This window comes from Spermophilus citellus (assembly GCF_964194105.1).
Source record: "Spermophilus citellus genome assembly, chromosome: 8".
NCBI lineage: Eukaryota > Metazoa > Chordata > Mammalia > Rodentia > Sciuridae > Spermophilus > Spermophilus citellus.
This window is the reverse complement of record NC_138189.1, coordinates 40,333,297-40,359,211: the sequence shown is the minus strand read 5'-3', so window position 1 is coordinate 40,359,211 and position 25,915 is coordinate 40,333,297. Positions and strand designations below refer to the sequence as shown.

The window sequence follows — 25,915 nt, the reverse complement described above, 5'->3', positions numbered from 1 at the left end:
GGATCATAGTATCCACTCTGACCTCAGCCATTAACAACCCTGGACTCTTTACATTGCAATAAGGTACATGAAGGGCTCCCACCAAATGGTCAGGGTAATGTGGACTTAGCTCTTTCAATGCTAGCCAAGTTACAAAAATGGGATCCTTCGTGCATAAAGAAACACCACTTAGTTGCACCCAACAAGATGTCATAAACAATCCACTCAGGGATTCAATAATATGAACACTTTTTCCAAGTTTGGCAACTATGATCTTCCAAATGCAATTCTAAACATTTCCAAAATAATAGAACAAATGTTCATGTCACTATGCAGACCTTAGAAGTCTATCAATCTAAAGTTACTGGAGTAACCTCTGTACCAAAATGGTGACCTACAAACACTGATCATACAACAGGGAAGAGCTTGTTCAATCATTGGCAAACAGTGGTGCTTCTATGTAAATAAAACAGAAGAAGTAATGTCCAATCTACAGTGTATAAAAACACAAGTCAACATTCTACATCAAATAAATGAGGCACAATCATTTAATTGCACTGATCTGTTTCAGGAGTGGGAGACTATCTCTGTGGAACATGGAACTATGTGTTCCCTTCATTTTTTCTGCTTGTTCAACCTTGTTCTAATCTGTTCTTGTCTTTCATAGATCACTTAACTCCCAATCTTTAACCCGACTCCTCTCTCCACAGCAATGGAGCCAGCTCCTTGTCTATGAAACTTCATGTCCATTTTCAGATGGGACAGTGAAGGGCCTAACAACACTTGGGAATGGCAGAACAACTACTTAGTCCATCTGAACAAACAGCAGCTGCAGAAAAAAAAGCCTATCTAAGCTTCCCTTTGATGTGTATTTCAGGCCTCTCTGAGAATTCAGCTGCTCTAGCCCCTTTCAAGGGAGCATCCTGTGAGGAAACTGAATGTGGGAACTTCTAGGGGAATTAAAATGTATAAATAAGCCTTATCTGACCCTTCCATACTTTCCCTCTGAAGCCTTAACACACACACCCTATCCTTGGTCATTCAGAAAAATACCATGTACAGTGCTCTCATATGCATGTATACTAATTCTCTTTCTTATTAATCAATTTTCAGAACCCCACACTGGAACCTAAGTTAGTAGAAGAAAACTTTTCCTCCCAGCAACACTGTCTATATTTTTCTGGATAGACAAGAGAGTGTGTTCAAATAGATAATGCAATTTGGAAGCCTGTGTTTTGTTTGAAGGTAGGAAAATCCAATGTCTGCATATACACAAAGATTTTGCCCTTTGAACTTGTCTTGAAGAGTAAACTTTGGACAGTCATCCTATACATTTAAGAACTGAGTGTAGCTTTTTATTTCCTTTAGGAAGGAAGCTAAAAACCAGTTAAAGTGGATCTGTGCTTTCCTGACTTCCCATAGACACTGCAGTCTACAATCTTAACAGGGCATTAGGTGTGAATGGAACCAGCTGACCACCATGGGCAGCAGATGGGACTAGAACAGTGGGGATGATGTAGAGGAATCATTTATTGTACCAAACACTTCATTCTACCTGGTTTTGTGGTAAGTTCATAAAAAGAGGAAGAAGTAAGAAAAAAATTTATATACATATCTTTTGGCATTTAAACTGAAAGATTAAGTCAGAAGTTAATGAATGTGATTATATATATATAAGGAATGGGCAGTGAGATGTTCATCTCCTTTTTAAAAGTTGAATATAAACAAACTAATAAATTAAATAACAATAATTGTTTATAGTTACATAAAAAACATTCTGGGAACATTCTTAAAGGTAGGTTTATTCATTCTAATGTTGGTGCTGTAAAAAAAAAAAAACTCCATTGTGGGGAGAACCAAGACAATTACATATGTATACACACACCATATATATATATATATATATATATATATATATATATATACATACACATACACACACACACACACTTTTTGAGGCTTTAAAATATCTTATTTAAAAACTTCTTATTCTGAGCTCAGTGCAGTAGGACAAACCTGTAATCCCAGTAACTCAAGTTGATGAGGCAGGAGAATCCCAAATTAGAGGACTTAAGCAACTTAGTGAAACCATCTCAAAACTAAAAATTAAGAAGGGCTAGGAATGTGGCGCAGTGGTAAAGTGCCCTTGGGTTCAAACCTCCCCCTACCCCCCACCCCCCAAAAAAACACAGAATTTTTATTCTGAATTAAATTTCAAAGAAAGTTGCAAAAATCATAAATTCCATGTACTCTTCATCCAGTTTCTCCCAGGGGAAGTATAAAACCAACATTGAGATGTGTGGCAGTATTCCATGGTTCTGTCATTTTGTCACATGGAGATTCACATAACCACCACAATCCATATATAGAAGGTGGGTGGATTAATTTTTTTATCATCTTGATTTTTAAAACTTCCTATTCTCTTATGATGCTTTTGTTTTCATTTTACAGATAATTAAAATTGCAGTGTGTGTGTGTGTGTGTAATATAATATATTTATTCATTCCTTCATTCAGATATTCTGGTCTTTTTCCACTGAATTTTTTATTTTTTATTTTTTTTTATTTTTTTTTTATTGGTTGTTCACAACGTTACAAAGCTCTTGACATATCATACTTCATACATTAGACTGAAGTGGGTTATGAACTTCCACTGAATTTTTTTTTTTAAAGAGAGAGTGAGAGAGGAGAGAGAGAGAGAGAGAGAGAGAGAGAGAGAGAGAGAGAGAATTTTTAATATTTATTTATTTATTTATTTTTTTTTTAGTTCTCGGCGGGCACAACATCTTTGTTGGTATGTGGTGCTGAGGATCGAACCCGGGCCGCACGCATGCGAGGCGAGCGCGCTACCGCTTGAGCCACATCCCCAGCCCTCCACTGAATTTTTTAAAAGAGAGAAGTTGACTTTTCTTTCATTGCTCTATTTTTTTTAAAAAAAGTTTCCTAATAGTTTTATATTAATTTAGTTTTTATGTTTAATTTCTTATATTTGGATTGTTATTCAAATGCCTATCCAATATTCCCTTGATTTAAAAAACCTTGTACAGCCGTGTACTGTTTATTCCTTTTTAAAGAATTCTGAATTCTTATTCATTGGAATAAAAAATTTCAATACAGCAGAATAGGCAATAAAAGCTAATAATGACCTCTTTTCAGGTATCCTTTTATATTCAAATTCATTTATTTTTCCATGTGAATATTTGTAAATATTTTCTCTTTATATTGCATTCAGCATGCTCTATATTTAATCTTCATATACATTTGTGCAGTTGTAACTTAAGTAGAGAAAACAGGCATATAAAATATTTAGTCTCAAGCTTCAGAACTTAACTTCTTATGCTCCAGCCATCTACAGCTTATTTCTTTTTTGCCTTCCTTCATCCTTTATGCCTCTATTCAAGAATAAGCTATAGCTCTCTCTATATACAATTCCTTTCTCAATAGACTCCCAGTAATAAACTTAAGAACTAGCACTGAAATGTATTTTCTATGCAGCAGAGACTGTCCTAAGCACTTTATACTTTTAACTCATATAAGCTTTCCAGCACCATTTCTTCATTTTCGAGCTAGGTAAATAAGACAAGTAGAAACTGAAGTTCTCACAGTTGCTAAGTGGTGAAAGCCAGTGTGACCCCTGATGCAGCCAGTTCTACAGGCCATTCTCTGAAGCCCAGTCCAGTCAATATGTTTTACAATTAAACAAATAGATGTAAGCAGCATCCTTTTTATTCTTTCATATAATTACTTTTTTGTGACTGTTATAAATTACACATATTTTTAAGCTGGTTATATGAGGATCCTATTGACTTTTATCTGTTTTTTTGTTATTAACTTATTTTTGTACCTACATTCAGGAAAATGTTAGCTGATTTTTTTGGATTTTCTAAGTACATCAGTTACATCACCTGCAAATACTGGTGCTTTTCTTCTTTTTTGTGTACAAGTACACTGGCATGGAATTTTCAAAGCAATATTAAATACTAATTGTGTTAGAATTTGTTATTAAAGAAAATGTGACTAGAGTTTAATTAGATTGAAAACTTTTTTTTATTATTGGTGCTGGGATCAAACACAGGGCCTTATACTTGCTAGGCAAGCACTCTATCATTTAGCTATGCCTCCAGACTTACATGTTTGAATATATAGTACTACTCTGACCTGATAGAAGCAAACTTTTCCTTAACAATAATAGGCGGACCTGAGATTTTCTCTCTAATCTCAAATTTTAAGTTTAAGTGCTTTAGCTGAAGATCTTGAAAATATGAAAATGAACTTATGAATATGAAAAATTTGATCCAGTTTAATTGGATTTGAAGATATGGGAAACCTAAGTGTGATTTAGGGATTATAGGGAAAGGTGAATGATGAGACTTAGATGAAATGGTGTTTACCAGGCATTTATTTGGGGCACTAATTCTTGAACTTGGCTACACATTGGGAAATATCAGTAATATTTACAAATGACACCGATGCTTGGGTCCCTCTCCTAGGTACTCTAACATAATTGGTCTAGGGTACAGCATGAATACTAGGCACTTTTTAAACATTCAGATAATTTTAATGTATGGCCCAATTTTATAACTATAAATTTAGGAGAACTTTAAACCTATTTCCCATATTGTATAAATTCCAGTTTAGAGGTTTGTGTAGCCCACTAATAAATTATTCCAGTGTGTATACTAAAGTTCATCACAGCATGTTGAAAAATATGTTGAGTGAAATAAGCCAGACACAAAAGAGCCAATACTGTATGATCCCCCTTATTTGAGTTAGTTAGAATAGTCAAATTCATAGAGACGGGGAGACAATGGAAGGCAGGGGCCATGAGGAGTCTTGGTTCAGTGAGTACAGAATTTCAGTTTGGGATTATGAAAAAGTTCTGGAAATGAATAGTAGTGGTGATTTCACAACATCATGTATGTATTCAGTTCTGCAAAATTGTACACTTACAAATGGATAAATTTTGTTATGGGTATTTATTTTATTTTTTATTTTATTTTATGTGGTGCTGAGGATTGAACCCAGTGCCTCACACGTGCTAGGCAAGCATGCTACTGCTTAAGCCACAATACCAGCTGTTATGTGCATTTTAATATGAGAAAAATATTTTTTAAAAGCATGCCAGCAGGCAGTCCATGAACCTCCTTTCCCAGCTAAATTTAGAGCATTGATATCATAGGTGTTGTAGTAATGACTATGACAGTTTATGGGACTGGAAGGGGGCAGTCCTCATGCTTTTTTTCAAGGAAGACAGCCACATGCACTTTGCTAACAACTATTAGCCACTATAAAACCTTACACAAATGCGGAGAGGTGGGCGTGGAGCTGGATCTGCAGTGTGCTGCTCTGAAAGCCCTTGTGGGTGGAGCCTTTATGTATGTATGTATGTATGTATGTATTTTTCTGTGCTAGAGATTGAACCCAGGACCTTAAGCACTGTTGACAAGTGCTCTACCCCAATCCCTGTGTGGAACCTTTTGAAGCAGATTAGAGGTGAGTTTTGTTCACCCTATACCTTCAGACCTACACATACACACCAAATAAAGCTAAGACATCAAAGCCATTATTTCTTATTAATTGACAGATTTATCGATAGTATTATTTGCATTTGACTTGGCAATGTTTGGGTGTTCCAAAGAATGAACTGAAGTGAAACATCTCTTTTTGATGCTATTTTTCATGAATAAAATGATGCCATTTATTAGTTTTGACTGGTGAAAAATGATGGATCATGGTGTCAAAGAATGGCCTTGCATTACTATAGTCCTGAGGTTTTGCCTTAGCAGAAGATAGGTGAGCTTCCATGGCTTCTTGTCCCATGCAAACAGTTACATGATAAATTCAAATTGGATGAGTATAGCAAATTTATATTCACAATGTCTAAATTCCCCAAAAATGTCAAGTCCAAGAGATCTTGCCAAGGAACAAATAGTTCTTTGGCAAGCAGAAGACTCTAGAACTGCACTGTCTGAAATTGTGCCCTTCAAATGTGGCTAGTGCTACTGAGGGTTTTAATTTCCTGTAGCAAATGAATACAAAGGTGGTTTAACCCATTATGTCCCATATTCTCATATGTGGGCCTCCTATAAAACATAAATTGAACATTATTACCCTAAGTACATGTATGAAGACACGAATGGTATGACTGTACTTTGTGTACAACCAGAGAAATGAAAAATTGTGCTCTACATGTGTACTATGAACTGAAGTGCATTCTGCTGTCATCTATAACAAATTAGAATAAAGAAATAAATCTTTAAAAATGTAAACTGAACAATCCATGCACCACTTACGGTAACTTTGGAATAATTAATTCATTTTATTAAATTGATTAATCAAAAGCTTGGAACTTATCAAAGCAATACATGTTTATTCTTTTATAATTCTAGGCCAGAAATTCAAAACCAGTTTGACTGGGTCAACATCGTAAGCTGGGCCATTCTCCCTCTGGAGGCTCTAAGGGACAGTCTGTTTCTTTGCCTTTCCCAGCTACTAGAGCAGCATTCCACGCATTCCTAGGCTAGAGGCCCCTTCTTCCATCTTCAGAGCTAGCAGCATGGCCACTGGCTTCAGTGACCACATTGCTTCCTTCTCTTCGGTAGTCAAATCTCTTTCTGTCTCCCTTCTGTGAGGACACTGCCAGTTACTTTTAAAGCCTACCCAAATAATCCAGGATAATCTCCCATCTCAAGATTCTTAGTTTAATTACATTTGCAAAGTCCCTTTTTCCAAATAAGGTCCAGAGATTAGGGTATGGACATATTTAGAGACCATTATTTAGTCTACTGCACTGAGAAACCGAATATTTAATTTAATTAGACCTACAGCTGGTGGCTATTGTATTACCTTAGGAATCTTTATTTTTTATTTTATTTTATTATTTTAGTACTGGGGATTGAACCCAGGGGTGCTCTACACTGAGCTACAGCCTCAGTATTTTTTATTTTTTTATTTTAAGATAGGGTCTCATTAAACTGCTAAGACTGGCCTCAAATTTACCATCCTCCTGCCTCAACCTCCCAAGTCTGTGAAATTACAGGCATGTACCACTAAGCCTGGCTTCCTCAGGAATCTTTTCCTGTGATATGGGGCTACATATTTCATCTTGTCTGATCAAGAAAAATGTTTTCCAAGGCACTACATTCTCCCACACTGGAAATAGTATTTTCAATTCTAAGAGTTTAAGTTCAATTCTGAAAGTTCAAGGTTAAAAGAACTGGGTGTCTTACTAATCTATGGAAATTGTGTCCCAAATTCCTTTTAAAAAGGACTTACATAGATATTTTTGAAGAGCAGTATAACATTAAACTCTGGTATTTTCTGCCACAGACCATCTAGAGCTGTTATCCAATAAAGCTTCCTGTGAAGATGGAAATATTATAAATCTGTGCTGTCCAATCTGGTCACCAATAGCCACTTGGCTATTAAAATTTAAATTAAAAATTCAGTTCATTGGTACACTATCAAGGCTTACAATAAAGCCATAGTAATGGGGACAGTGTGGTGATGGTGTGAAGATACACAAATCACCTGATAGAACAGAATCAAGTTGAGAAATACATCTGCACACAAATTGTCACTTGATTTATAACAACTACAGAAGGGAAAGTGATTTTTTAAATTAACCTTGCTAGATCCATTGGCTGTCTACATAGAAAAAAAAAAAAGTATCTGGACCTACCTCGACAAATAAAAAAGTTTTTCCTCAAAAGACATCATTAAAAGAATGAAATGATACATTAGTATAATTTTACACACTAAAACCAACATGTCCATAGTCATCACATTTATAATTTATCAAAATGTATCCATTTATGTTAGATTTCCTATCACTTTGTTGAATGTTTAGAATCTTTTAGAGCTTGTATCCTTCTTCATGCTGATAAAAAGTTGTTAACCTAATAAAATATATTTCTAAATTAAAAATAAAGAATGAGGGCTGGGGATGTGGCTCAAGCGGAAGCGTGCTCGACTGGCATGCGTGCTGCCCGGGTTCGAGCCTCAGCACCACATACAAACAAAGATGTTGTGTCCGCCGAAAACTAAAAAGTAAATATTAAAAAGAAAATTCTCAATAAATAATGCTGCAGTAAACTTTGGAGAGGAGGTATCTTTAAAAAAAATAAAAATAAAGAATGAAATGGAACTCAGAATGAGAGAGGATATATGCAATATGTATGTGTGTATATATGTATATATACAGGGAGAAGAGAAAGGGGGTGAACAGGCAGGAAGAAACTCTTGGAGATGATAGATATGTTTATGGCAGAGATTAAGCTGATGGTTTCAAGGGTGTATCATTATCTCCAAACTCATCAAGTTGTGTATATACAATTATATTAGGTATATACAATTTAATGTAGTAATCATACCTCAATAAAGTGATTCTTTTAAAAAGACACTTGCAGCAGATACACAACCTGTGATATATTCATCCAGTGGAATACTATTCAAAAATGAAAAGGAAGGCATTAATGATATGGATAAATCTCAATACAATGTGTTAAATGAGAGGAATGTTACAAAAAAAAAGAATGTGCTGTATGACTCCAGTTGTATGAAATTTTGAAACAGGCAAAACTGACCTACAGTGGTGGAAAAAAAGATCAGCATACCAGTTGCCCTGGGAGAGTGGAAATAGGGGGCAGCATGAAAGACCTTCCAGGGTGATGGTATGGTACATATTTGATAGAAGTTTGGGTTACACAAGTAAGTGCATTTGTTGAACCTCAGCAAATGTTCACTAAAGATTTGTACACCTATTTCATGTACACTTTACACTGAAAGAAACCTTAGCTACCGATTTCAAGTGAAAAACATGCTAAAATATTTAGAAAGCTAAATACGTATTGCTATCTACATTTTAATTTGAAATGCAACAACATTAAGATGGATAGAGAGGGCTGGGGATGTGGCTCAAGCGGTAGCGCGCTGGCCTAGGGTGCGTGCGGCCCGGGTTCGATCCTCAGCACCACATACAAACGAAGATGTTGTGTCCGTGGAGAACTAAGAAAAAATAAATATTAAAATTCTCTCTCTCTGTCCCCCTCTCTCTCACTCTCTCTCAAAAAAAAAAAAAAGATGGATAGAGAAAAGAACTGTCATTAAGCAAGTTTTATAAAATATTAATTAAAGAATCTCTGTGGTGTTCTTTGGTTTTGTTTTTTTGGTGTTTTTTGTTGTGATTTTTGTTTTGGTACTGGGAATTGAAACCAGGGTGCTTAACCACTGAGCCATATCCCCAGTCCCTTTTTATATTTTATTTAGAGATGGGGTCTCGCTAAGTTGCTTAGGGCCTTGATAAATTACTGAGGTTGGCTTTGAACTCACAATCCTCCTTCCTCAGCTTCCCAAGTGCTGGGATTACAGGCATGAGTCACCACACCCAGCTATGTAATATGTTTAAATGTGTTCACTGTGTGAAATTTTCTAAACTTTGCTCAATATTTGCTATTTTTTATAATCAAATGTTAGGAAAATACAAAAAAGACATTCTGAAAAGTGGGCAAAGATTTTAAAAGACACTTCATAAAGTTATTTCTAAATAGCAAATAAATAAAATGAAAAGGTGCTCAACTTTGTCAGTCACCAGGGAGAAGCAAGTTAAAATGACATGAAACTCAATTATCACCCACCAAAATGATCAAAATTGAAAACCAATAGAAGTTTCACTAGATTGGACAAAGGGAATGATAGGAAGGGAGGAGAGATGGGAATAGGAAAAACAGTATAATGAATCGGACATAACTTTCTTATGTTCATATCCAAATCACAACCAGTGAAACTCCACATCATGTACAACCCCAAGAATAGGAAGTTATATTCCACATATGTATGATAAGTCAAAATATATTCTATTGTCATGTACAACTAAAAAGAACAGATAAATTCTTTTTTTAAAAAAAAAATTAGGTGTAGATGAACACAACACAATGCCTTTATTTTTATGTGGTCCTGAGGATTGAACCCTGATCCCGCCCGTGCTAGGCGAGTTCTCTACTACTGAGCCACAATCTCAGCTCCAGATAAATTCTTTTTTTAAAAAAATGGAAAACCAAATGGTGATGAAAATGGTAAACATGTTGCTGAAAGGAGTATAAATAGACACAAACATTTTGGAAAACTTTAAAAATATCTACTAAATTTGAACATGATATATAACCTCTGATCCAAGAATTCCATTTCTAGGTTTATATCCAACAGAAATGCATTCATCATTCACTATGTTCATCAAAAGATATATTACAGTGTTTGTTACACTTTATTTGGCACTGGGGATTGAACCCAGGGGTACTTTTACAACTGAGCTACACCCCCATCCCTTTTTATTTTGAGATACATTCTTGCTAAGTTGCTTTAGGGCCTCCTAAATTACTGAGGCTGTCTTTGAACTTGCCTTTCTCCTGCCTTAGCCTCCTGAGTTGCTGGGATTACAGGCATGTGCCACTGTACCTGAAAGCAATGCTTTTAGTAGCTCCAAAATGTTGACTACTCCAAGAGGATCACTATCAAATTTGGCTAGATAAATCAATTGTATATTCACACAACGAAATCCAAGACAGGGTTTGTATGAACAGACGATACTAAAAATAAATAAATAAATAAATAGCATGAACCTCATGAACATAATAAATTAAACAAACCGAGAACAAAAGTATATTTGTTGAAATGGCTCCACTCACTTACTGTGCAAATGCAGGGATACTACCCTATGCTCTTAAAAGTCAGAATAGTGGTCACCATTGAATGGAGGGGAGTGGTTAGTCCTGGGATGTAGTTGTGTTCTGTTGCATGAGCTAGCATGAGTGTAATTAGAATTTCAGCAGACTGCATTCATGATGGTGTACTTACGTGTAGGTATGTTGTATTTTAATAAGAATCAGTCTCTGCCAGAATATGTAAGCAAAAAGGGGCCACAGAAGGATTACACATTTGAAAGACTTGAGAAGGATTTGAGAAATGGAATCAGATTTGCATTGGGAAGATTAATAGAGGATGGCCAGAGAGGAGTAACTAAGCTGTTTATAGAAGTAACCCAGGCAAGCAATCACGAAGGCTTGAATTAAAGCAAGAGGGATAGGGATGAAAAGGGCTGAGCACAGTGGATATTTAGAGAGTAAACAACAGGATTTGGATAGATAAATAATCCCCCCCCACATTTTTTTGGCTCAAAAAATGAGAATGATAACAGTTCTACATTGTTGGGCCTCTTTTGATGATTTATCGAATTAAGGGAGTTTAGTAGTGATCCTTGTTTACTATATAAGGTATTGATGGAAAGCTTGAAGAGAAATACTTAAATATGACAAAGTTTAGGCGAGTCTGCCTTCCCCCAAGCACAGGTAAAAGCCACCTCCCTGATTAAGACTGGTCAGCATGGATCGCAGGATGGAAGGCCAAGGTTAGGAAGGAGTCAGGACAAGTCTGAATCTGGGCGTGAATTAGGACTGAGGTACCAGGAGGGACTCCACTAGGTCTCCATTCGGGTGGCCAGGAGCACAGCGAACCAAGGGCCTGTGTTGACATTTCCTCTCCTCACCAGCTCGGCTAACCCGTAGACTTACAGGAAGGGCGGGGACTCAGGCCTAGGGGTGGAGTCGCAGTCGGAAAAGTGGCCAATGGAGCGCGAGCTTCCCCGTTCTTAACCAATTACGTGCACCGAGGACCACTTCCACCGGTGATTGGTGGACGCGTCGCGCAGGATTCTCGCGAGCTGCAGGCGTGTGTCTCGCGAGGGTGTACGTCTTGTCCCAGTCCTGACCGCTTGGTCTTCCGCCTCCAGGTGTTTCCTTGTCTACGGTGCTTTGGACACCTGTCCTCTGGTTCCAGACCGTGAATCGAGAGCCTCGAGGAGAGGTGGGCGCAGCCAGGGTCAGTGACAAGCCGCCTCTCCTCAAAACCTGGGCCTGAGGCCAAGGTGAGGCGCGGCCCGAGCTCGGGCTTTACCTGGCGTTCACCTGCCTTCTCCGCGGGGTCCCGAGAGACTCTGCTGCCACTTGGCGGAAGGAACCTATAAGGAACCTGTAGTGTAGAGCCACCCGATTAGGCTGCACCAGGTACTACGCTCACTTCCGCTCTGAAAAGTTGCTGAGAGGAACATTTGAATGAAATTTTATGGGTGAGCTTGTGGTCCTATTGTTAACACTTTTAAACATTTTTTTTTAGTTGTTGATAAGCCTTTATTTTATTTATATGCGGCGCTGAGAACCGAACCCAGTGCCTCACACATGCCAGGCAAGTGCGCTGCCGCTGAGCCACAGCCGCAGCCCTTGTTCGCACTTTTTAGCGCTGGCAGCATGCTGATGGGGATTCACTGCCAAAGTTATTTAATTGATGGCCTCCTGTTCCCATTCTCTTTCTAGCTCTTGCTTTCTCTGCCAAATAAAAGATGTTCAAGTGAGCTAAAGCCACTTATATTTTGAAGTGTCTTTCCAGTGCAATCAAAGTAGTCCTAATGCAGATTCCTTCAGTAAAGAAACAATATGTCAATATGTACTGAATTCTTACATTTGGCAAATAACTCAAAATCATTTCTAAGTATCTTATATGTAATACCCTAAGTATTAATATAAGATTGTGAAAATAACAAGTGCTAATGAGGCTGGGAAGAAATTGGAACCTTTGTGCATTGCTAGTGGAAAAGTAAAGAAATGTAGCTGCTGTGGAAAAAGTTTCATAGTTCCTCAAAAAATTAAAAGAATTATGTAGTTCAACAATTTCAGTTCCTGGTATATGCCCCAAAGAATTGAAATCAGGGATTCAAACAGATACACTAATTACATACTAACATTCACAATAGCCAGGGGGAAATGATCCAAATGTCTATCAACAATTGAATGGATAAACAAAATGTGGTGTACATATAAGTGGAATATCATTTGGCCATGAAAAGGAGGAAAATTCTGATACATGGTGACCTGAGTAAGCCTTAAGAACATACTCAGTAAAATAAGCCATTCAAATATGATTCCACTTATGTGAGATAACTTAGAATAGAAAAATTTATGGAGACAGCAAAATAGTGGTGGCTAGAGTTGGGGGAGGGAGAAATAAGGAGTTATTCTGTAATGATTAAAAATAATTTCTGTTGGGATAATGAAAAACTTCTAGAAATGAATCATGGTGGTGGTTGCACAAAATTGTGAGTGTACACAGTGCCAAAAAATTGTATCCTTAAGTAGGTTTAAAGGATATATTTTATTTTCTGTGTATTAATACACACCAAAAATAAATAAATGAATAAATAAAACCCTAGTAAATACACTCTAAATCACATCCAATCACTGTAAAACTTTGCTTTTTTTTTTTTTTTTTTTTTTTTTTTGTAGTTGTAGGTGGACATCATGCCTTTATTTTTTTTATTTTTTTGTGTGGTGCTAAGGATCAAACCCAGTACCTCACACATGCTAGGCAAGCACTCTGCCACTGAGTAACAGCCCCAGCCCCAGCCCCTAAAACCTTGTTTTTAACCGATTGTGGCATGTGCATTTTACAGCCTCTAAGTGAAATATCTATTCAAAATTTGTAAGATGCTATTTTTTAACATGTGTGTTTTTTCAACCACACTAAGCAGTATTTTTAGGATGAATTTGGGGAACAATACTTATGTTCCTAGGGACATAACCATACGTATTATACAGACCAGAGACATCGATATCCATTTTCTTGTTATATATTTTGAAATAAAGGGGCTGGGGATGTGGCTCAAGCGGTAGTGCGCTCGCCTGGCATGCGTGCGGCCCGGGTTCGATCCTCAGCACCACATACCAACAAACATGTTGTGTCCGCCGAGAACTAAAAATAAATATTAAAAATTCTCTCTCTCTCTCTCCTCTCTCACTCTCTCTTAAAAAAATATTTTGAAATAAATTATTTTGATATTTTCCTTTGAGATTCCCTATCTGTCAATACCAATAGAAAAAAATCCTAATTTCATCTGTCAATACCAATAGAAAAAAATCCTAATTTCATCTTAGCTCATTCTAAATATACAGCCCAGACAAGGAAGAGTTTATATGTTTTTAAGGTGTATTTTTATCATCTTAGTTTATTTGGAGGGGGGAGTATGCTGCCTACATATAATGAATGTACTTCCTATTCATTTGATAAGCAAGAAAATGCCAATTTATCCTTTTAAAGGTGGGAAAATAAAAAGCATTCAAGCTGAAATGGCATGGTGCCGAAGCCTTCATCAGCTCCAAAGATTATTTGTACTTTTTTTTGCTAAAGCTTAATTGTGCTCTTCTGAAATTTTATTAATTTTTCATGTGTACCTTGGGAAATTAGAGGAACAGCTATTGCCAGGATAGATTATAATATTTCATCTGGCCACAATAGTGCTTTTAAAGCTAACTTTGTTAGGAGGTATGTGTGAAGATAACTACCTTCACCATAAAAAAAAAAATGGGTGCTTGTAATTTAAAGCAAAAAAAAAATCATATTAAATAATGTAAAGTTAAATATATCTGCAAATGAGACACTTGAAATGTTAAATGCAGTCAGTAGTGACAAAAAGATGTCAAGAGCAAGTATTTTGACTAGCACAAAAGATATAAAGAAGGTAGGCATAAACCAGGCATAGTCCCAGCAGCTCAGGAATCTAAGGAGGGAGATCACAAGTTCGAAGCCAGCCTGGGAGGACCTTGTCTCAAAATAAAAAATAAGAATAGCTGGAATATAACTTAGTGGTATAGAACCCCTGGGTTGAATCCCCAGTTACATACACACACACACACACACACACACACACACACACACACACTACAAGGATAATATCCATGATAACCCATGAAGTGGTCACCCAGCCACCCACAAAAACCGTGAAAACACTGAGGGTCAAAAATTTGGCTGGGGTCATAAATTTTATTAGCTCAAATAGCCAACTAAATGATAAAAATGGCCAAAAAGTTAAACAATTAAATTCATTCTGAAAGAAAACGTGTACATGAAGAAACTTTCTGGGAATATTATTTCTCATGCTGTTGTAGTTGATGATCTTGGGAGGCTTAACCAAAACAGCTACACATGGATCTGTCACTTGGGTATATATTCAGGACACAGTCCAACTGTTGGTCTTGGAGTAACAAGCTAGTGTCTTCAAATGTTTTTCACTAGCTTTATAGATACGTGATTTAAACAACACAAAGCCGGTAGAACTGGTGTAACAGGGTGGAACATGGGACTAGATGCTTATTTATTTATTATGGGTCTAGGGATGTAACCCAGGGCTTTGCACATACCAGGTAAGAACTTTATGACTGGGTTCCAATCCTTAGCACCAGCCCTCTTTCAGACAGAGTGTTGCTATTAAATTGTGCAGGTTGGTTTTGAACTTGAGACCCTCCTGTCTTAGCCTTCTGTGTAGCTGACATTACAGAGGTGTGCCAATACACCCCAGCTGCCCTAGATATCTATTAGGAAGACCCTAGTAAACTACCTCATGCATTGCTACTTTTTTTCAAGGTAAGCTCATGTGAATGATCCTAGGCTACCTGCAATCTGGGCACTTAAACTATATGGAAACATCTCAGAAGTAAGAGTAGCCATATTTAAGCAAAAATATTCAGGTTTGTAATGAAACTTCTTTTTGAAGTCAAGGTAGTAGAAACAGGAATTTGATTCCATCAGCGAATATATTGAGGGCTGGGGCTGTAGCTTAATGGCAAAACACTTGTCTGGCACATGTGAGGCACTGAGTTTGATCCTTAGCACCACATAAAAACAAATAAAATAAAGGCATGCTATCCATCTACAACTACAAAAATAATAATTTTTTTAAAAAGAATTTATTAAGAAAAAAGTGAACAGTTTAAGTAAAAATATGCTCTTCATTTGTACTTATCCCACCCCTGAAAAAAATCAGGACCTTATTTTAGTCACTTTCAAAACTTTCTAATCTCTATATAATCTGAAATGTCTTTTAAAATTTTTTGTTTAAAATGGTACTGGGGATGGAAGTCGGTGGTGCTTTTTTTGTTTATTTTACAGGATCTCACCAAGTTGCTGAGGCCACCCTGGTAATTATGATCTTTCCTGAGCCTGCAGAGCTGCTGGGAATAAAGGCATGCACCACTGTGCCCAGCTCTAAATTTGTTTTAAATAGATTTTAATATATAAATTGTTCACATATGAAATTTGGTATGAAAGGTAGGCAAATAGAGGTCAATGTTGAATCCTACCTTCTTTATTTATGAGAATGAAATTTCACAGGTTGAGTTTTCATAAGGCATTACTGCAATTCATATATACACACACTTCATCCACAAAAACGGACTGAGTTTTGACCTTCACATTTTCTTTATTATTGAGTGTACCTGGTCATACCCTAAGCTTCAGCTCTAAATGCATTTATTAAAGGGCAGCTTTACTAAATAAGTGAAAAATGGTTTCAGATATATCTGATAAGCCAAGAAAAAAATGCAAAAAGAATTTTAGGGGGCTGGGGTAGCTTAGTGGTAGATTGCTTGCACTTGTCTGGCACATGTGAGTCACTGGGTTCAATCCTTAGTACCACATAAAAACAAACTTATCACCTATAATAAATTTTTTTTAATTAAAAAAATTTAACTTTTAAGGAGCTAGTTGAATCTCATGAGCTCTTCCTTCCCATAAGAATAAATTTTTGAGTTCAACAATTATGAATTTCTTTCAGAAATTTATATTCTTTGCCCCAATTTCCTTTTTGGTCTCTGCTATACTGGTGTTTAAGGGTTATCTCCTGTCATTATTAGTATTCTTGCAACCTATAATATAAAGGACTTAAGTAAGCCCTCTGGTATCTGACCAGTTTAGTTTTATTAGTTAAAATGCAAAACTTCCATAGCAATCATGGTTTATGGAAAAAAATTTAATTGTCTGTGTCACCTCTGGGATACTGCTGACCAAAGCTATATGGCCCACAAGGAAAAAATTATAATTACAATGTTTTTCCTATTGTTTCTATTACTAAAATCTTTTAACTTAGTATTTTATACTGTTTAAATGAAATTTGTTAAAAGCATACATAAAATGACATTCTAATAAACTAAAAACTGACTTTTTTGATGTAGTTGCTTATTCTGCATTTTACCCACATGCTTATGTCATTAGTAGTCTCAATTTTAAATTCACCACCCCACATGGCTTTTCAAAAATTGACCCATGAATAGATAAACTCTACTTCTACCCTTCCATTGGTACTAATACAAATAGTCTGGGAGGTATTCTGGTGTGGTAGTTTTAATCCCATCAAAAACATTTGCAATCTTAAGCTTTCATTTTGTTAGTTACCTGTGGTTGCTATAACAAATTGCCACAAACTTGATGGGTTCAAACAAATTTATTCACTCCTTTCTGAAGATTAAAAGTCTGAAAGCCAAGTACATGCTGCCTCAGGAGGGTCAAGTGGAGAATGTTCCTTGCATCTTCTAGCTTCCGGTGGCTCCCTCACTCCAAGACCAGTATCTTCAAACATGTGTTTTGTCTTCATGACTGCCCCCTATATGTATGGAATCTCCCTTATGAGGGCACCCCCCCATCCTGTTGATCCTGGAATATTCAGAGGTAAAATGAATAGATTGAGACCTAGAACCTAATCAGTCCATCCTACTTTGAATGGGATGACTGGGTGTTATCTATAGGTAGGTATGGCATGGTTGGAGGAGGTGGGTCACTGGGGACATGCCCCAGAAGGGAACATCTTCCCTGCAGCCCCTTCCCTCCCTGCTTCCTGATCATCATGATATTCTGCCTCACCTTGGGCCCATAGTGATGAAACTGATTGATCATGAATGAAATCATAAGTCCAAAATAACTTCTTTTTCAAGCTGTTCTTATTGAGTAGTGTATTTTGGCTACAGTGATGAAAGCCAACACAGGCTTTGTGATTGCATTTAGGGCCCACTAGGATTATCCAGGATAATCTCCACATCCCCAAACCCTTAATCTAATCCTATCTGCAAACCAGCTAACATTTTCAGGTTCCAGAGAAACCTGTTAATTCAGCCTACCACACTATCTAGTTCTGATATTTTCTGAGAAATAAGATGGCTACACTACATAATCTCTACAAGAAGTGTACTCCATCTTTTGCTGTCTGTAGCCACACAGTTACAGAGCACTTGAAATGTAGGCAATGAGTTATATGGTCACAACCACTGTTTTGTCTACTTTGTAAATAAAGACCAAAGCTATTCTAGTATTATATAAATACTAAATACCGATATTGTGACTTTGTTCTCTTTAATTACCATATATTATAAAAATGAGTACCACTAATATAATAAAATTTACTGAGCATTTACTACTGACAATGCAGTTATATATATTATGTATGACTAGTTTTTAGAAATGAAGATTAAGAAGTAACTTACAAGATCACATATAGGGATTTGAACCTAGGCTCTTAACATTGCTGCTCTGAAGAGCAGGTGACTCACCTGAATGCCATATATAATTCGACTAAGTGAATTCATAATGATGCTGCTCCTTGTAGTTGTCAAGTTGGGCATAGGAGCCAAGTTAAATATTTGAGAATGTAGAGTATGCCAGGCACTTAACTAAACCCTACAAATATGGTAGGAATTTAGATAAACCTCACCTCCAATAGTCCAGGGCCTATAAATGAGTCAAGTATAGATCTATGAACAGTTCCAAATGTGGTAAGGCTATTATAGGCTGCTACAGAAATTCAGATCAAGTGCACTTATGTGGGGGAAGGAATGTTTGGTCAGAGAAAGGTGAAAACATGACCTTCCTCTTTATACTTTTCCCTCCATTTGAGATGGTCTTCCCCAAAATATATAAATGTGTCCTAATGGTACTTCCCTCATCCCTCCTCCTTCAGGTCTCCCACATAGACCCCTTCACCCGCCAGCCCAATCTGAAATAAAAAAACTCCTTCCATAGAAATACTTACCATTTGAGGCTCTTACCTCCATCCTTAACCATGAAAAACACGTCTGTTACTCATTTCTATAATTGTGTCACTTAAATAATGTTACATAAGTGAAATCATACCATACGTGGTGTTTTGAGATTGGATATCTTTATGTAGCACAAATCTTTGGAGCTATATCCATGTTGCTGCTTGTCAATAGTCTTTTCCTTTTCATTGCTACATAGTACTCTATGTTGTGGATGTACCTGTTTATTTAACCATTCACCCACTGAAGGACATCTGGATTTCTTCCAATGTTTGTTACAAATAAAGCTGATATTTGGGGGGTAGGGGGGACTGCCGCAGGGAAGACTTCCACTTAGTGCATGCGCCTGTACTTACTGCCCTTCCTAGCAATTTTGACCTACCTATACATGTCGAATAAATTTCTGAAGACTTTTTATAAGACCAGACTTTTAGAGTATAATATGGAACATAAATCTTAGTAAAGCCAGAAAAATGTTAGAAGTAGTAAGAATGACTCCAAAGTAAATATTAAATACCTTTATTTTAAAGTTTCTGGAAAATAGCTCATTTGTATTCAGGCTCATTAAAAAAAAAAAAAAAAAAGTCAACTGCTAGACAAGTAAATTGGTTACAAGGAGTAAATGTGTTCTGGGCTGCATGCACCTTTGCAGACCATCACATTTCCTCCCAGAAAACTTTCTCCATAGCCATCTAATGTTTATATATTCTAGTGATCTAGTACCACTGTGTCCTTTAAATCTCCCGGCTTTTTTTTTTTTTTTTTTTTTTTTTTTGAGTACTGGGGATTGAACTCGGGCACTCAACCAATGAGTCACATCCCCAGCCAGTTTTTGTATTTTATTTAGAGACAGGTTCTCACTGAGTTGCTTAGTGCCTCGCTTTTGCTGAGGTTGGCTTTGAACTCACCATCCTCCTGCCTCAGCCTCCAAGATTATAGGTGTGCACCATCATGCCCAGCTTAAATCCCTCTTTTTTTTTTTAATTTTAGTTATTGATGGACCTTTATTTTATTCATTTATTTATATGTGGTGCTGAGAATCGAACCCAGTGCCTCACACATACTAGGCAAGTGCTCTACCACTGAGCCATAACTCCAGCCCCCTCTTTTTTTTAATATTTTTTTTTGGTTTTGGTGGACATAATATCTTTATTTTTATGTGGTGCTGAGGATTGAACCCTCCCTCATGCATGCTAGGCAAGCACTCTACCACTGAGCCACAGTCACAGCCCCTAAATCCTTCTTTTATACCTCATCATGGTACGAACATTAGAAACACATAACATGCTGACATGTGCTCTCTTTGTGGGAAACTAGGTTTAATGCAATTAAATACTATCAAAAATCATATTTTTAACAGCTCTTTTGTGGCCCTTTCCACCACAAAACTGGCACAATCTCTTTAAATGTTATTTTTTACTGTTATACTAGAATACCAAATTTCAAGGGATCTCATTAGTTACAAAGCCAGTTACAAATGTGAGGGTCTTCATTCAGAGCTACTCTTGTGACAAGTTCCCACCTAACCCATTTTTTCATCTGTAAAATGGGAGAATAGTACCTACACCTCAGTTGAGAAAATTAAGTGAAAGGGGTACATAAAGCACCTGCCGCATTATCCTGCTACCACAGGCACAGTCTTAACTGTTCTAACTCCTGGGGCAGGGCAGAGACAGTTCTACATGTAAGAATATTTCATGTCATTAGAGGCACTTCCCTATCCTAACTGTAGAATAATTGATGTTGTCAGTTATTGAAATAACAACATCAGAGCATCCCAGCGTCTATGGCTTGTACTTCTGTTTTTGACCTCTAAAAAGAATGGAAACTTTTTAAATGATCTTTTAATCAAACAACTTTTAGTATTTTTTTTTTCTCAGTAAATTTCTAGGACAAGCATTATGTACATGTGTTTTACTCTTTTGGATTTTTTCCCACCTTCAAAGAAAACCAAAGTAATTACCCTGAACAAGAATATCAGTGGTCAGTCTTCTTCAAACACAGGAACCACAGCTGGAGGTTAACCACTAGACATATTAATAAGCACCATAAAGGCCTATTTCAAATGTACAAGACCTTGAGGCTCCCCTGTAGGAATACCTCCAGCCAACTCCTTTGTCCCAGAGGTGGAAAAGGAAAGATGAAGGTGAACCCAGATGGAAGTTATAGGAAGGAAGGTGGGGTAAACCTGGATGGAAAGATACTTTGATGCTCTACCTAGAACCATATATAATAAGCTCCTAAGATGGCTCACCAAAATGGTTTTTTGGGCTATCAGGCCCCTTCCTGCATGGCAGGAGTTCAATCTCTTCCCTTGATGCATTTACTCTTCCCTTCTGTGATTGTGTGACAGTGTCTACTTTATGCTTTGAATGTAGCCCTTGATGCTTTGCCACTGCAACTTATTTTTAAAATGGACAGGTTTCTCTTCCTTTCTCCCTACTCCTCCCTAATCTCAGAGCAAACAGGATTACATTTCTTCCCCATTTTAGGCAGTTATCTGTCCTCGAGTACACACCCACCATAGGAAGAAATAATCTAAACTTAAGGGATGATAACCAGAGATCTCAGAAATGACTATCTCCTTACTTGTCTCCCAAATTAACAAGTGAATTTCAACTCCAGAAAACACAAGGAATGTAGCCTTTGAATCACCTCTTTAAAAGCCCCATGATGCCTGGCAGAATCACAGCCTCTGGAACAAGAGTGTTTCTCCTTTGCTAGCAAAGCAATAAAACTTCTTTCCTTTTTCTCAAAACTGTTTTCGTGTTATTGGATTGACATCCTAGACAAGAACTGAGATTTCAGCAACAAAAGTCCAAGATTTTATTCTTAAAACTTTGGCAAAGTGGGGAATCTAGTTGAAAGGACACTCCCAAAGTCCACAGACCACACCATTCACACCAAATCTCACACAAGAGATTTATTGTCAGTCTCATAGAGCAAACCAGCAAGACTGTCCCTCAAAGGAGAGCAGCAGTGTCAGCACTCAGAGGGCTTTATAGGCTGCAAGAGGAATTTCACATGTTTAGGGGTTGCAACATGGGCTGGGGTGGGGCTTAGGAGTTCCTAGATAAAATGGCTCCTGAGCTAAAATGGCAGATCTGATGCCAACATTCCTCCCTTTTTATTTTTACAGATACCAGGAGTGGGGATGAAGGTCTTTCTTCTGCAGCTTTTTCCTGCTGATTAGAGACGAAGAGTGTTATTCCTATAACAGGGGTCAGGGAGGGCTTTAAGTGGGGACAGAGTCTCTGGAGTCTGAGGATTTGACAAAGAGTTCTAGATCTCGTCTTGGGTGTCAGGGGTGGGTAGTCTTGGAGAAGTAGTTGACTGACTGACTGGTTGGTGAATTTGTGTATCTGATCTTGCATCTGAACTTCTGTAGGCAATTTAACAGGCATGGTCCTATTAGGAGAAACAGAGGACTAATAGGGGTCCTGCAGGGTGGGGAAGCCAAGGCCATACTAGATTGAGCATTCCCCAGGGGGACTGTTGGCCTAGTTGTTCTCTTTTCTACCTGCTCTTCTTGTCCTTCACTACCCCTGACTGGTTGACTAAAAACACTCCTCTTGTAGGTATAGGCAGAGGTCTCCTTGTTCTGCTGTTAGTATGTCCAGTCCACAGCAGTTTTATAGGACCACAGCAGCAAAGAAGTCCAGTTGATTCTGAAGGGTTAGTATAGACATGGCTTCCTGTTGGATATCCCCTATTTGCTGATTTGCTGAGCTGATGATAATAATGGATGAGGTTATTCCTGTGGCTAGGCCTGCTGTAGCCCCCAGGGTGGCTAGTATGGAAACAAATTGAATTGCCCATTTGTGTCAAGGGCTCATATGAGTCATGAGAGAGATAGGGACTTCCTCATCCCCTGAGATGACCTCTATAGGTGGAAATAAGAGGACTAAAGCACATATACCCTTCCATTTGGAGGGTAGGCAATGATATACACTTGTCCTGCACAAGAAGGAAGCCTTGGAGACTGGGGAGTGGGAGTTTTGAGACACTGTGTATGGGATGATCTGTCTACATTGACTGTCCTGCAAATCCCCACCTGATGTAATCCCTGATGAGTTAAAACACATTGGAGCACAAGCTTAGATGAAATGTCGGCGGAGTCTGGGAAGATCTCATTGAATACCAATGAATTGTTTAGGTCTAAAGGAGTTGCTATTATATGGGAGAAGCCAGCCTTTAGGCACATCCAACATCCTTGAGCCAAAGAAGGATTAGCAAGATTTAGCATATAGTGAGTAGTATTAATTATCTAAATTAAGACAGGGTCCTTAGGTATGGTTCCCCATCTGATTGGGTCGCCTTGTGGGAAAGAAAATATTATGGAGGTAGTACTTGGGGCAGCTCAGTAAAAATGTGTTCTTTGCGGCCCTGATCTTGCACTCCACCCCCATCCGACATTCCCATGTGGGTCTGGAAAGTCCAGCAGTAAGTCTTGAGAGTGGCTTGATCTGGCCAGGGACATTGATTTAGTCTAGCTTTGAAATTTGATTGACCTGTCCAATACCTAGTCTGACCCCGTTTGCAGAGGGTTTCTCGATCATAGCATTCTTTGGGGACATGGGTATAGGCCACAAAGTAACCCTGGGAAATGCAGGCCTTAGGACACTCCGGGACTTTAGCTAGATTTGGTTTAGGAGAGGTTGGGTTTGGCAAGAGGGTAAGTATGAAGGTTAGTGCCATGGAGATAAAAAGGAAATAGACATTCAGGTTACTCATTCTTTGTAGCAGCCTCCTCTGGCAGAGAAGAGTCTTCTTTCAGGAATCGGTGGGAGTTCCGTAGAGTTGAAAGTTGAAGTTTTGGAGATGCACAAAGACAGAGATCCTGTAACGAGATGATGTGAACAGTTTGAGATGGGAATTATGAATCCAGTGTGGAATGCCCTTGAGTTTGGCAGCAGAGGGGGTAGTTAAGATTACCCTAAATGGTTTCTTTCATTTTGAGGTTAGTAAAGGAGGGGGTTGGGGAGAGACTAGGTCTCCCAGAGTCAGAGGAGAGCATGAGGCCTTAGGATAGGCAACATTGGCCTATAGTTTATTTCTGAGATAGTGTAAGAGAGGGGTCATTAGATGAGGCAGGAGTGTGGGAGGTTGGTAAGCTAGATAGAGTTGGAGGGAATGGCTCGACCATACATCAGCTCAAAGGGAAAAATGTTTAGGGGCTTTCTTGGTAGGGCCCTAACCCTAAGTAGGGCTAGAGGAAGGAGTTTAAGTCAGTCTAACTGTAACTCTAAAGATAGTCAAGGTTGATTTTTAGGGCTCAATTGGTTCATAACACCTTTCCAGATGACTGAGGATGGTAGGGAATGTGAAAGTGCCAGGGGATGTTTGGGGCCTTTGAAATGATTTGGGAGATTTGAGTTGTAAACTCCGGCCATTATTAGTCTGTAGTGAGCAGAGCAACCCAAAGCAGGGAAGGATGCCTTTTATTAAGGTGTCAGCCACCATTTGAGCCCTTTTATTAGTTGTAGGGAAGGCCTCTGTCCAGCTGGTGAAGGTATCTACCAGGACCAGGAGATATTTACTGTGGGCATATGGGTGAAGTCCATCTGCCAATCAGATGCAGGCAAATGGCACCAGGCTTGACAGACTGGGAAGGCAGTTGAGTGAAGATTTGAGTTGTGACTGGAACTTTGGCAGATATTGCAAGAAGCAGAAAGGGTCTTTAGAAATTGAGTCCAAGAGAAGAGAGGTAATATAGGACTTTATGTATTATTGCAGGGCAGAGGTATTAGGATGAAAGAGGTTATGTAGATAAGTTAGTATGTCTTGAGTGGCTGGGGTTTGGGTCTGAGGTGAAGAAGAATGTCATGATGGGGGCCTCTTTTGGGGGATCCAAGGCTGCCTATCTTGCTGCCTCATCAGCTTTGTTATTTCCCTTGGAAATGGTAGAAGTTTCGGTTTGATGGGATCTGCAAGGAGTTATTCCATTTGCAGTGGGGAGGTGGAACACCCTAAGCAGGGGCACAATGTAGGAAGCATTAACCACTGAGGTACCCTTGATGATGAGTCCCCTTTCCTCCCACTGGCTGAGCATGACAAGAGGATGTGGAAAGCATATTTGGAATCTATGTAAATGTTAAGGGTGTAACCCTGAGCTAGGGTAAAGGCCCTTATGAGAGGAATAAGTTCCATCTGTTGGGTGGAGTTGTTGGGAGGTAGAGGCTTGACCTCAGTGATTTATTTAAGGGATACTATGGCTATCCAGCCCTGCAGATAAAGAAAAGAGCTCCCATCAGTAAACCATGTGTAGGCAGCCTGTGGCAGGGGCTCCTCTTGAATGTGGGTAGGGTGAGGTAGAAGGTCTTCTAGGGTCTCTCTACAGGAGTGGAGGAGGATGGGAGTGTTTAAGGGAGAAGACTAGCCAGATTAGTCGGTGGACAGGGTTGAAAAGTCAGTATAGAATCCTCTTTATGAGCAACTTGAAGGGAAAGAATCCTGGAAAGAAAAAGGATCCAAAGGCCTTTGTAGGTGAGGAGTTCGGAGGTGATGTGGAAAGAGGACTGTGGTAAGAGATCCAAAGGTTAGCTTCTTTGATTCCTGTACTGGGAGGGCTGCCAAAGCTAAAGTTCTCAAGCAGGAGGGTGCCCAACCTTGGATGGTTCCAAGACTCCCAGAGCATATCCATCCTTTTCAAGGATATACAAAGAGAATGGGCAAGTAAGAGCAGGAAGACAGAGGGTAGGGGCTCGCCCGCAGGAGGGCTTGTTGAAGCCTGTGGAAATTTGGTGTGATAGGATTCAGACAGGGTTTGGAGAGGCGGCCACGTGCAGCCTCATAGAGAGGGCGAGCCAAAAGGGAATAGTTGGGAACTAAAATGGGATTGATGCCAATACTAGTCTTATCTCAAAACTCCCATTTCATCTGTATTTGAAAACATTATCTTGTATTCCCAGGAGTCTGAAAAGCATGCCTGAAGATTAGTTTAAATTGAAATGTATCACTTTTTTTCTATTAATTGTAATAAAAACATCACAAAGATATTTAGATCTGTAACAAAATTTCTTCTAGTTCATCTGT

General features: G+C 38.3%; 1 protein-coding gene across 1 annotated transcript in view; it reads right to left on the bottom strand.

The window, feature by feature from the left end:
- The window catches only part of LOC308654654 (uncharacterized protein), a gene marked incomplete at its 5' end in the record, with an annotated part of 47,869 nt that overhangs the window by 2,989 nt on the left and 18,965 nt on the right, over window positions 1–25,915 (bottom strand). Inside the window, one exon of the mRNA XM_081304341.1 lies at window positions 23,611–23,720. Within this exon, the coding sequence (XP_081160467.1) occupies window positions 23,611–23,720 (110 nt within the window). The remainder of the gene's footprint in view (window positions 1–23,610; window positions 23,721–25,915) is intronic.